General features: G+C 42.3%; 1 protein-coding gene across 1 annotated transcript in view; it reads left to right on the top strand.

Annotated features, from left to right (window-relative positions):
• Nucleotides 1-13,763, top strand: part of dnai3 (dynein axonemal intermediate chain 3) — a 31,747-nt gene that overhangs the window by 8,462 nt on the left and 9,522 nt on the right. Inside the window, 12 exon segments of the mRNA XM_070960844.1 lie at nucleotides 896-1,015; nucleotides 2,392-2,465; nucleotides 4,230-4,383; nucleotides 4,616-4,703; nucleotides 4,914-4,922; nucleotides 6,637-6,755; nucleotides 7,121-7,181; nucleotides 7,546-7,676; nucleotides 7,867-8,077; nucleotides 8,459-8,550; nucleotides 8,702-8,818; nucleotides 10,225-10,402. Coding sequence (XP_070816945.1) covers nucleotides 896-1,015; nucleotides 2,392-2,465; nucleotides 4,230-4,383; nucleotides 4,616-4,703; nucleotides 4,914-4,922; nucleotides 6,637-6,755; nucleotides 7,121-7,181; nucleotides 7,546-7,676; nucleotides 7,867-8,077; nucleotides 8,459-8,550; nucleotides 8,702-8,818; nucleotides 10,225-10,402 — 1,354 coding nt within the window.

Below are 13,763 nucleotides of genomic sequence, written 5' to 3'. Positions count from 1 at the left end.
TTCTGTCCCATAAAGCCTGACCTCCACTCACATCTTCCACTCGGCTGCTGTATTTAAATAGACACATATGCCCCCATCATCTAGCCCCCATTTGCTTTGTGCATTTTTATTGCCTCTTCAGTGGAACAGCTGTGTCCATCCCTGTCTCAGTACTTCCTTTTTTGCTATGCCCTCTCTCATCCTCCATACCTCCCTCTGTTGTCTTTGTCCTTGTTTGCTCTTCATTCCCCAGAGTCAACAGCATCAGCTAACATGCTCCAGCTGTTACACAGGCCTTCCATCCTCGACCATAGGTTGTCCCCATAACAGATAACACGCAAGCTAATCAGATCACTTCCCTCCCTCGTGTTTGCAGTGTAAACAATGGCATTTGTATCTGCTAAAAGTCTTTATTTCAATGTTGAGTGCTGTGAAAGCTGCGCTACACCAGCACCTGTCGCTAGCTTGTCAGATAAACGAAGAATTAAAATCTTTCTGTGTACATTTGTGTTCGGTTCAGATCCATCTGCAGGTGCTCTGCTCAAACTAGCAGCAGTTTGGTAAATGTTGAGCTGCTATTATACCTTGTTGCAGTAACTGTGCCACAATCCATATTACTATTAACACCAGTGCTATTTGAATTTCCATACCACATGATACAGTTACTGACAAACCATCAATTGTTATATATTCTGTTCATGTTTCTGCATTGAAGCCATGATCTTTCAAAATTTGTGTTGCAATATACGTAATTAGTTTGTGCTCTGCATCAACAAACACAGAGTATGCTAAATCTAAATGTCCAGTAGGACCATTTTAGGACGGCTGCTCACCACCATAGAACGTCTTTGTATTTAGATTGAATTGTCAGAGCTCACTGTACGTGCTGAGCCTTTTGTGTCTGACCTCCCACCAGGACCTTGATGAGAACAAAGAGAATGAGACTCCTGTCGTGCGCTACTGTGCAGTCTCTGCTATAGAGAGCAGCCACAAAGCACCAATTACTGATGTCCAGTGGCTGCCACCAACGTTTGAGGTAAGGGGGTGGGAAGGGATAATAACTGCAGATCTGACATGAAATAGGCAGACTGTAGATAGTCACTTCTTGACATTTTCCATCAGGAGAGCATTGGGGGCTGCACGGTGGCGCAGCAGGTAGTGCGCGTGCCTCACAGCAAGAAGGTTGCCGGTTCGATCCCCGGGTCAGGCGGGGCCTTTCTGTGTGAAGTTTGCATGCGTGGGTTCTCTCCGGGTACTCCGGCTTCCTCCCACAGACCAAAAACATGCTCATTAGGTTAATTGATGACTCTAAAATTGTCCGTAGGTGTGAGTGTGAGCATGAATGTTTGTTTGCATGTGGCAATCGGCTGGCGACCGGTTCAGGGTGTACCCCGCCTCTCGCCCATTGTAGCTGGGATAGGCTCCAGCCCCCCGCAACCCCGAAAGGGATAGGCGGTATAGATAATGGATGGATGGAGAGCATTGGGAAGGTGCTGGCACATTCCACAAGGTTAATCAGTATTTCATTTGGCCTATCTTGATTAATAAAAGGTGTTTTGTTTGACCACACAGCAGTGCTTTTCTTGATCTCGATCTTCTTTTAGCATATCTAATGTAAACACTGCAGCATAGTTTCTAACATACCAGAGGCAGCTAGAGTAAACTTTAATCTTCCCCACCAAGTCTCACATTGTTAATAAAACATTTAACACCACAGGGTCAGGTCTTATTGCTTTAATAACTTTTATATCTAGTTTCTGAATATTGACAGACTTTTAATCTGAAAGGTTAAAAGCTACTTGAATGTAAACAAGACTAACGGGAAATAAGGAAATAATGGACAAAGAGTAGTCAGGCAGGTTAGAATGTAATACTAAGGCTATAATGATAGGACTTAGTCAAGTCAGGAAGGCAGAGGAGGGCACAACACAACGAACAAGAACAAACCATGAAAAAACACAGTTGGTCATGGTGATATTATGACGTGATATTTGCTGACTTGAAGTATGTAACTCAGTGCAAGCAAGTGCAATAATAACTGTGAAAGCAAATGCTAGCAGCCAAAAGCATTCATTCAGTTGTCATGAGGGTTGGCCTCACGCAGATTCATTGAACTATTTCAGTCTCCAGAACCTGAGCTTGTATTTTTAGTGTTTCTAAAACTAACAATGAATACATTATACTTCTGGTTTTCTATTGGTGCCTATCCCTAGTGTCTATAGCTAATTGTAATAAATCATGACAACCGCTGGCACTCATCTGGATAAGTAAAGTAAGGCAATCATCAAAGTGCCCCCCGGGACACATTAAGCTGCCATATATCTTCACAAGCGTTGTTCACTTACATCAGCTCTTTACCTTCCTGAGCCTGACAGACGTGTGTTGATTTTGTGACTCTCTCTCTCTGATTAGGTGACCAGGTCAGGCTTACCGGTGGAGAACAAGTATAAGATTTCTGTTCAGATTATCACCTGCTCCCCTGACTGGTAGGTCAAGTGTTCCATTTAAATGTTACATGTATGAAATGCTGTCAGCTTGTAGCTGATATAACTAAAGGATATATGACAGAGTTTGACTTAACAAGTATGCCTGTTTGTTTATACAGTACATCTGCCGGATTCAAAAGATTATGGTTGGCAGCTACAGCCAGGTGCAGAGCATCTGTGTCTGTCTCCCTTTTCTTATTATTCTCCCTCACTTTTCACTTTTTGCCTGTCTGCAGAGTTCAGTATGATCATTGACTGACTTGTAGTTAAAGGTCAGTTGTGCTTGTGTGGGGTGTTGCCATTGTGGATACCAGTGGAAGCTGTTTTGCCAGCATTGTTGGAGTTTGTGTTTGTATCATAATGACTGGCGGCTTATGTCCTGCAAAAATCAGACTATTTTTCAACTGATACCTTTTATGATCTACCATGCACAAACCCATTTGCAGCTGCCAGCATTAATTTCATAGACATAAATGATGTTTGTAAATTGTGGTAATTTATAAAAATAACACTATGTTCAATGTGAGGATAGTGGCAGCAGAAGAAGAAGAAGGTAGAAGTACTCAGACCTTTTACTCAAGCACAAATAGCAATATCTCAGTCATATATTTAAAATTTTATGAAGTAGAATAAAAGTGCAAAAGTATTTGCATCAAAATATAGTACCAAAAGTAAAAGTACTAACTGCACAACGGTCCATTTCAGAATTCGATTTTTATGCATTAATGTGTACATCACTTTAATTTTGCAGCAGGTAAAGGTGGAGCTAGATTTAACTACTTATCAATTGATTATATGTTGTAAAATTAATCTGAATATACAAGGTACAATATTTGTCTCTGAATTGTTGTGGAATAAAATACAGATTAGCATAAAATTTAGATAAAAGTTTGTCAAAATAGTACTTAAGAACAGTACTTGAGTAAATTTAGTTACTTCCCTCCACTGTGTGAGGGCCACTATGACACTCAACAACCAGCATCAGTCCATAGGAGTTCTCCATGGACTTACAGGAACATAGACAAAAGCAACACCAGACTGGCTTGTCATCCCCCTGTGAACATACTGTACCAGTTAAATATGTAAGAGCTGTGCAGGTGGGGATTGTCTTTTGTAGCCAGATTGCAGGTCCTATTAGACTCAGTGTTTCTCAGTGATAGACTAGCAATCATCATTTTTTGTATCATACACACATTAGTGAATTCTTGTCACATATTCTGAAGCTCTGATATGTGTAATGTGCACATGACAGAGCTGTTGAAATACTGATTTTTATCAGGATCCGTGAGAATGTAAAACATTTCCAGTGTATATTTTTTTTATGTCTGAGCGGTGAAATGGTAATTATTATTATTATTATAGTTGTGTAACCTCAGTAATACAGCAGATGTTGTCACTGTTAATGAGAGCAGTTTGTTTTGGGAGGGGACTGTGTTTGGGACTACAGTCTGCAGAAGCTGTCACTCAGTTTGGTTATGATGAAGTATCAGCCTCTAGTAGATGTGTGTAGCTTTGATATAAATATAGACTGCTTGTTATATATTTGGAGGTCTGGGTAATGTCCACTGATTGGTGGTGAAGGAGTTCAACAGAATTCCAAAGTACTGCTCGCTGTCTGCCGTTATTGGCTGTCACCACATTTGGAAGAAGTTTCTGCTTTTTGTAACTTGAAAGAGAGAATATTTGTGGTTTAAATATGAACAAAAGGATTAAAGGTTAATTTTTCATTCCACTGTTCATTTGTGTCTCCCTCTCCCTCTAAAGCACTTTAATGTTCTGGGATGTGCGAGTGCAAAAACTGTCGAGCCAGTCAGCGTCAGACAGGAAGCAGAATGTGGATCAGAAGATGCACCTGACAGCCTACAGTGTCCCCGACACTTTCAAACACCTGGAGCGGACTTGGAAACCTCTGTTCAGGGTACTGCAGGGTTTGAGAGTGCAATACAAAACTCATCATTTGGCTCTGCATATTATGACATTATAGCACTATTTCCAACTTACATTTAAAGGCTCTGTGCATTTCTATGTATTCAAACGTGGCTTCATTTAATGCTTTTTAGCATGCAGTTGCTGGAGCACAGCCTGATTTTGTTTAGTCTCTGTGAGTTCTTCAAATGTCAAAAGTAGTCTTCCTCTCTGCCATGTGTCAGGTTTCCCTGCCAAAGATCAATACCAGTGGAGAATACGCTCCTTTGAAGTTCAGCCTGGAACACTACACCTGTAATAGTAATAATACAGGTCAGACCACAGGTGAGGGATTTTACCCTTTGGCTGCTTCGGTTTGTTTGCCTCTGTCTGTTGCACCATCTCTCTCCTTTCCTACAACCAGTCACACAAACGAGCATTACTCAATTACAGTGATTTGTGCAATAAATTCTATGGTTTTATTGTTGGATGTGAAGCGCCTGGTGAAAGTGGGTTATTACTCACTCAGTCACTTTGAGAAAGCGGCAGACTGTCCGAAAGAGATGGCTGTTTGGTCACAGTTACACACACAGCAACCTTGATAAAGTATGTAATAAAGCAAAATTCAGTTTGCAAGCTCAAAATATAAAACACAAAGTGTGTGTGCATGACAGCTAGTATGTTTTAGGGAGATCTTGCATTCTTGACTTGTGCTTTGGATGGCTGAGCACAGTGATCAGTGGAGCAGGGTTCACTCAGCCCTCAGGTACTCTCATTCTCAGTCTGCCTCCTTCTTCTCTCCTCCGGTTTCATAGCACTTTATTAAGTGATACTTCCAAAACAAGGCCCTCATAGTTGCCAAGCATTAGCCTTGCTGACTGTCAGCTCTTTGCAATATGCTGCTCAGGCTCCTCGAGGGCCAGAGGATGATCATGTGTGTCCTGACTGGTCAAGAAGAGGCCTGTCTTTGTCTGGCTGAAGGTCTGCCACCATAAATACAGCTTTGCTAGCTGGCAGTTATAGAATTAATATGTTCACTAACTGAGGCAATAAATCTGATGCTTTTTTTCAGCAGCCCTCAGGCTGCCTGTTATTAACGTTTTAATGAATCCCCGTGTGATTAATACTTTGGTGCTACTATGTTTGGCTGCTATTGATTGAGTCTGTGCTGTTCTGTGTCTGAGCTCTACCTTCAGCATTTTGTTTTTTGCCATCACTGATGCTGGACTCACTTGCACTTACAGTAGTTGCCAGTGTCGGAAAGCTTCACTCTGCTTTGCAGCAACACCACGTGATGTTCCAAACCAAGTTTCTGTGAGCAACCCCTCGTGGGGATTAAGCGACAGTTGAGCAGCAGCACAGCGTGGTAAAGGTGAAACTATATCTACATCTGAAGCCGTGCTGTATCATCTGTCTCATATCTTCACACACATCTTAACTCGGGGAAAGTGGATTTAGAAGATGTGCGATGGGGTAATCTGATCTGACCTTCAAGAGCTAATCTGGCAGAGTGAGGCTGAGACTTGATTGGGAGCAGCGTGCTGATTAAAGGGGTGTGAACAGATAGTCCTGCACTGTCCCTGATAGACAGTCGGGCTTTTGTGATGGAAAAAGCTTCTTCCCTCACAACCCGTCCTGCCTATCTCAACCGTCCCACCCTTCTCGCTTACTGTCCCCCCTTCTTGCCACAATCCTCACTCCCACCTCCACCTTCTCTCTTTCCCACTCCCTTCATACCCCCCCCTTAGCAACCTATTCACCTCAGCTGTACCCCTCCCCACCTCCCTCTCTTTTGTCCTTCTGCCGTCTTGTTCATGGTCAGATTACAGAGCAGGCTGTACCAACGCCACTGTTCAATCTCTCTTATTTCCTTACTTTAAATAAATAGTCAATGTTTATAAATGTTTCTTGTCTGTCTGTCCTGAAAAGTCATGAGTGTTTTCAAATGCTTGCCTGTTGTTTTTCCCATATTGGGGTGTTGTCTTTGGTTTGGAAATCTTTGCAATCAAGGTAGCTGCATGAAAGCCAGTCATGAGCCAGTTGACCAAAGCAAAAACAAGTGCTCTGTTTGTCTAAATGTTGCATTATCCCTGTAGTTTTCTGCAGTGTATTGTCAGCATTCTGAGTACCATGCTACTTCTCTTGACTGATGGAAAAAGGCCTGTGAACATTACAAAGAAAAAAGTCTGGGTTGAAGTTTTAACCTTACCTTATTTCTACCCCATTCCATACACTCCCCCATGGCCGTCTCCCCCAACAGAACAAGCCAATGAAGATACTGATAGCTCAGAAGTCATCCCAGCCTACAGCCAGCTCAGAGTGCCCTCTGCTAAAACACTCACAACTCTGGAAGATGTCAATACCAAGCTTTACATTGGAACAGAGGTAAATATTCCTCCTCGTAAAATCCACAACATCAAGCAGTATTTTACTTCAGTACCACTGCTGAATGATCTTAATAAGATGACCAAACTGGCCTGAGGGAATCATTCTTCACTGTGAGCCATCAAGAGTTTTTGAGCTCATAGATATTAGTAATGCAACAAAGACAGATCTTTTCAAATAATGAAAGAACCCACAAAAGTATCATTAAATTACTATAAATTTTTATTTTGTCTTTTTTCTCTTGCAAAATTGAGACTTTAATCAACTACAAATACTGAAAGAAAGAAAAGAAGAAAAAATATAAAACGTGCAGTTTCATTCCATATTTCCTTCTAACATTAATAATGTGTGTGTTTTACTAACAGGACGGGGAGATTGTTTACACTGACTGGAAACTGGGGAAGGACGACTTTGGGCGGCTGCACAGTAAGTAATCAGGCTTGACTGTTAGAGTTGAAAAGAATATAAACCTATGAACTGCAAACTGTGTATTCTTGAGTGTACCAGAGACCAGAGTGTTTGTTCAATGCTAATGTTCAACACTAGTATCCTCAAAGTCTTGTAACATAAGATGGTATTGACAGTAATCAGTTTAATCATAAAAACAATCATGTCCAGATTTAAAAAAAAAAAAAAAAAAATTAATAACCACAAGCACTGTAGTCAAACTCTGGCTCGGCGCCCATGCTGAATGTGATCACAGGGACCCAGAGGGTTAATAGCTCCTTGTATTGCATTGCCCTGTTGCCTCTATGGTGCATCTTCTCTTCCTGTCTCTCCTCTGTCTTAGGTACCAAGCCCCTCCACTGTTTCAGCATCCATCACTGGTTGGTGAATTCAGTACAGAGGTCACCCTTCTTCAGAGACATTATTTTGACAACGGGAGGCTGGAACTTCGCCATCTGGAAGGAGGGAGTCATGGTAACAAGACCCATCACTTCAACTGCAGTGGCAAAAAGCTAACTGCATACCCACGTGCTTAACTGACTGAACTCACGCATAATTACACGATTAAGATATTCTAGACTCAGTCCTTAAGTCTTCATTAAACAAGTCATACATTTTGCATTTTAAATCTACTATTTGACATTTTGTAAACTACAACATCTAGGACGGCCCCATCATCCTGTCACCAAGCTCTGAGCAGGTGTGCACTGCAGGGTGCTGGTCCCTGTCCCGACCAGCTGTCTTCTTCATTGGGAAAGAGGATGGCAGCATTGAGGTGTGGAACCTGCTGGAAAAAACAAGTGAACCTGCACACATCAACGCACACCATGTCGCCAATGTCAAGATTACCTGCATCAAACCCTGGATCGCCTCCTGTGAGTGCTTGGCCTCTTACTACAATAATGTTTATTTAAATGACGATGAAAATGGAGAAATTTCGGAAGAAGCGACAAGCACACAAGCTGTATCAATCAATCAATCACTGCTGAAAATGGAATAGAAAAACAATGAAGACGATAAAAAAACAATAAAATATATGAAAGGTAATAACAAATAAAATAAGGAGTAAGAGAAGGTAAGATATTTAAAACATGAATCCAATCAATTAAATGATCAAATAACATAAATAGTATACACTCTTATACACTCTCTTAGATTTTTGCAGACTTGGTCATAAGTTCCTTGTCAGATTTAACCACCTAACACCTAACCCTTGATTTTACTTCCTTGTTTGTTTGTTTTTGTTTTTGTAACAGCCAAGCAACACTTCCTGGCTGTGGCTGACGACCTTGGAATGGTCCGTGTTTTAGAAATCCCAAAGACACTCTATGCTCCCTCCAAAAGCGAGGTGAGACAGTCCAACCACCTCCTATGTATTCACTTTAAGGAAGAGCTGCCTGTTTACTTGATTCTGCTGGTCTACATTTTAATGACAGGCCTGGCCAGAGTTATGGGTTATTGTGTTATTAGTAATAACCTTCTCTTTTGTCTTTCTACAGAGTTTGAGTGTGAGGAAATACTTTGAGCTGGAGGAAGACAGGCTGAAGGATTTTTTGAGGAGGGAGGAACTATGGGCGACAGAGAAGAGGGAAGCTGAAGAACTCAAGAAGACGACGGTGAGCCGTGCAGGGCTTCGTGCAGACATCACAGGAGACGTAGAGCACAGCAAGGAGTTTGTTTATAGAGGGCAAAGGTGGTGACGGTAAAAATAGTCTGTTACAAGTAAAAGTCCTGCATTGAAAATGTTACATAAGTAAAAGAATCTAAGCATAAACAGGAAAATGTCCTTTGCAAAAATCTTAGTTTGTTATGTAACTAGTGATTAAAGCTGTCAAGTAATTGTCCTGGCATTAAAAGCACAGTACCTCACCCTGAATTGTAATGGAGTACAGGCAGGAAGTTTCATGAAAAGAAAGGGCTCAACTAAAGTACAAGTACCTCAGTTTTGCTGTTACGTACAGTGCTTAAGTAAATGTACTTGGTTACATTCCTCCACTGATGCAGGGCTGTGGGTTTGGATCCTCATGCAGACTGAGGTGATCTAGACCGACTAAGTGCACTATGATTGCTCTCCCAACCATCAATATTTACCATTAGAGTGGCCTTGAATGAGAACTCGTGTCCTCAGCTGAACTCAAAACTCACTCATTTTGACGAACAGTCCTTTGAGCGTTCAGTAAGGCCTACAAAGGCTTTTTATTGGCCCAGTTAAAGTGTGTACATCAGTTCAAAGTTGACGCTGGTAAAGCTGGAGTACGCTATCCTTTTTTCTCTGCCTCCTCTGTCTCAGTCTCTTATTCTCTCTCTCACCCCTCATGTTTAATTCAGTCAGATCATCATTTGATCCCGGGCTCTGGGGAGAGTATAGTTATTGATCGTCAGTGCCTGGCAGTCTGTCTGCTAACAATAGAAGCTAAATCCTTCAGTGGCTAACTGTTTTAATCTTATACTGGATGACAGTTCTGAATGCACATGAAGCCTTTATTTTTTGTTGTTGCAGTAATCTCACATCTCACATCAGCCATAAACTTCCCACATATACTGTTATGCTTACTTCCAGCCTCTGCTGTCACATGACCGGGACGAGCCGCCTCAGGAATTTCATGCAAACAAAACAGTTTAATAATTACTGTTTTTCTGCATTGTTAGTGTGAGCATAGTGTGAGGTAGTGTGTGCATAGCAGGTGTGTGGATGGGCGTGTGCAGGATCACCTATGTACATGTCTCATCTGAGCTGGAGCTCCAATTGACAAAATTATAACCAATGTTGTATTCCATTTAAGTGCTTTGCTTAATATCAGAGTTCACGATTCGTGTTAGTTCATGAAAAATCAAGGCACTGAAATTCAGAAGCAAGAAAATGTAGCTGTTAATTTAGATTTATAAGATGTAAGCTACATATGACCTCAACTTGTCTACTTCAAAGAAGAGAAAATGTCAGCTCTTTTGGTAAAAACCTGTTTAAAGTGGCCCAGCGTTTGCTGCATGTTGCTTATAATTCTTGTCTGGTTTTGGTCCCCAGGAGCCTGACAAGCCAGCAAAATCTGTGGAGGACATTAAAGAGCTGAACATGAAGGAGTACAGTGATCACCTGACGCTGGAGGAAAGCATCCTGAAGGGCATCGGAATGTGGCCAGCTACTGCCGACACATAAGATACCCAGATCACAGACATTCACACACTCATCCTACATGAAAACAGTTCTTTTTTTTGTTTTTATGAAAACACAAAGGTTTGTATCTTTTTTGCTGTTTTCACATTATTTGTCATTATTTGCATTTTCATTGAAATATGATCTACACATTATTTAAATGTGAACTATGAGAACAGTGAACATTTTTGTAAATTGATTCTGCCATCAACATTCAGACCGTTTGTGGGTCGGAGCTTCAGGGTCACTGATGGATTTTTTTCATCCACCCATCTGAGATCTAGTTACTGGGTAATGCCATCCATTAGCGCCCTCTGCACCACCACTCCCAACGGAAACATTTTGGAATACTTCAAGGATCTGACCTTGGCAGCAAGTCACTTTATGGCTCTTTAATTTCATGAAATCAATCTGTTGTTGTTCAAAGATGCTCTAGTACAGAAGTCAGTTTTGGATGGCTCGTCTTGTGTGCTGTTAATGAAGAAATTCTTTCTTTAGAAGGAATTTAAAAGTCACAGCACAGACAGGAAACCCTTAATGCAAAAGCTATTTGTCTCCCATCATAACCTTGATGGGAGACATGGATTTATTCAACTGTTTTGTTTTGGTTCAGTCTCATCCCTCTCATCCACCGTGCTTTGAGCCGCAGCAGGCAAAAAGCTCTGAAAATCCACTGTGCACTACCTGTCCAGCTCTAAAGGGCTGACAAACAAAGTTAGAAACTAGCTGGTGAACATTATCGAGTATTTGGCAGCTAAAGAGTCAGATATTTCCCCCAGGAGTTGGTGGAGACCAGAACAGATGTAGGAGTTGCCGGGTGGTCTGAATCACATCGCTAAATGTATGACCATGGTACTTTGTATCTGCTGAATGTGTAAAAAAACAATTCTGTGTACAACAGAACAATTTCATATCAACTCGAGGTTTGAAGCAGCCTGTTACATTGACTTTGTTTACATGCACAGTTTGTCTGTTTTTTGCCTGTATACTGAAGGAGACTGTTTACATGGCTAATGATAAAGAATTTTCCACTAATATTCCCATTTACATGCATGCATTCTATGATTATGTCTCTAACACAGTCTTTCATAATGTTTGAAAGTAGGTGTGTTTCTCCTTCTGACCACAAATTTGAGCTTTTCTTTTGCACGTGCGTCCCCACCCCAGCCCTCGCAAACTGGTGGCTTGTCAACGCACAGAGCTGACTGTAAATAGATAAAGTAAACTGTGGTAAATACCTTATTTGAAACGTATATTCCACATGTGCTATATAGATGTCAAAGAATGCTACTAAAAGCCAAATAATTTGGCTTTTCTTAACCTGAGAATGCTACTTTCAGAATAAGGCCTATTTTGGAAATAGTATTGTCATAGTAATGGAAAATTGGTGTGCATGTAAACATTGATCATTTTCTAATGCGACTCCAGTCATTCCAATAAGAGGATTCCTATCTTGTCATATTTTTCAGTTTGTTTTTGAGTCAGTCGCCCTCCTGCTGAGGGGCCTATAGTTGTAGTTCAGCTGTTCTGACATTGCAGGGGACTGCACCTGAATGAGTGGCCTTGAAGCTTTGTCAGCAACTACGACAAAGGAGTAGTGGAGTACACTTCACACCAATAAGTAGCTCTGCAGATAAAAAGTGTTCGTCATTAATTTTTACTTTTGCCACAAGCGAAACTTTTACTTCTGACACATTGTTCACTACATTTATGCAAAGAGTGTTTCCCTCTCCAGCTCTCTGGACTGCATTAGTTTCGCTTCTTCATGGGGATAAAATAAGGACGCTTCAGAGTGCTGGGTCCACCTCAGGTCAAGAGCAGCCCAGCAAACCTATAGTCACAACTGACAGCCGGTATCCTGCCAGAAAAGAGGCTGCAGGGACAGAGGGAGGGGGGTTGCTGCATAATATAGGGGCAGCTGTCTATTGCCAGGTTTTCACAGTGTGCCTGAGATGCCTCAAAAGGGAAGAGAGAGCGGAGAGAGGATTTAGAGAACAGATGAACAGCAATACAAATGGCTGAATGTTGGGTGACGGGGGGACGGAGGGAGTGAGAGAGAAGAAAAAGAAGATGGCATGAAATGGAAAACAGTCGATTCCCCTTAACAGACGTGAGCTGGTGTCACTCTGGCCATGACTCATTCACGTGGACGGTCCAGTCACGCAGCAGGGGGGTGGGGGGGGGGGGGTGGAGGAGGAGGGTGAAGAATGGGCTGATGTGAGGGTGCACAGAGGCAGGCGTCCATATGGCCCCTGAGGCACCAACGAGGCCCGGGTGACAAAGGGGGCCTCTGCTCTCCAGTCGTCCCCTCCTCAAACCACTCTGGGAATTCTGTTTTGCCGTCCCTCTCTCCTCTGCAGAGCCTCCCACTTTCTCCCAGGCAAGCTCAGGAATGTGCCTTCTGCAGCGCAACACACACACACACACACACACACACACACACACACACACACACACACACACACACACACACACACCCTCCTCACCCTCGCTGGTTAGTTATTATTGTAATTCTTGTGCAATTGTGTATGCTTGCATGCAATGTAAACACTTATTTGCAGGTTAAGCTCTGCTGCTTAGCGCTCACACTTCTTTCATGTGTTGGACAATGGACAAGGACACAGCCATAAACCCAGTGACCCCCCCCCACCCCAGGCATGAGGGGTATTCATGATGTCAGATTTTGCTCACTTGATTTCTTCATCTAAGTCCAAAAGATTTCCCAAACATAAAAAGAAATCTTTCACAATATGGGATGGATTTCCTGTAGTCCCGTTTTCATCACCAATTCTTGAAAGTTTTCAAGCCAAATCCTGAGAGACAATATGAGCAGGTGCTGGGCAAGGAGGGGCTGTAAATCTGGCCCGGCGAATTAAGCCATTCCCTCGGCATTGTTCTGGCTGGCCTCTTAGCTGCTCCTGCTGAGGGGCGGGGGGTGTGTTAGATGGGGCGAGGTGGAGCAAGGGTCTGCTGTCTGAATCTCCCAACATGGGGGCACCCTGAGCATTTCACACATGGCCATCCAAGTTGGACCCCAGTTGCAGATGGAGAGGTACAAGTCACGCAAACACAAAGTCACTCACTGCAGGAGGAGGAACCTTCCCCACAACAAAAGCGAGAATTCAAATCGGGAAACAGACTCAGGTCATTGCTTCAGAGAAAATGAAAAGCAAAGAGAATAAAAACAGCAATTTGCCTGAAAAAGTTCTCAAGAAAATTCAACCGGCAGCTTCTTTTAACCTCTCAGTTGCTAAAATTATCTCCAGTAAAGTCGTCAGGCTGCATTTCATTGCAGTAAACCTTAAAGCTGTTTTTCTTTAAAACCTCTGACAGGCTGGTGGTAGGTTTCATTAGCTGACCCTTGACCTCATAAGAGATCAGGTGACCAGGGCACTGCTGTGGAATGTTCC

This window comes from Chaetodon trifascialis, chromosome 4 (assembly GCF_039877785.1).
Source record: "Chaetodon trifascialis isolate fChaTrf1 chromosome 4, fChaTrf1.hap1, whole genome shotgun sequence".
Taxonomy (NCBI): Eukaryota; Metazoa; Chordata; class Actinopteri; order Chaetodontiformes; family Chaetodontidae; genus Chaetodon; species Chaetodon trifascialis.
The sequence above is the reverse complement of the archived record's forward strand: the minus strand, read 5'-3'. Positions and strand labels throughout refer to the sequence as shown.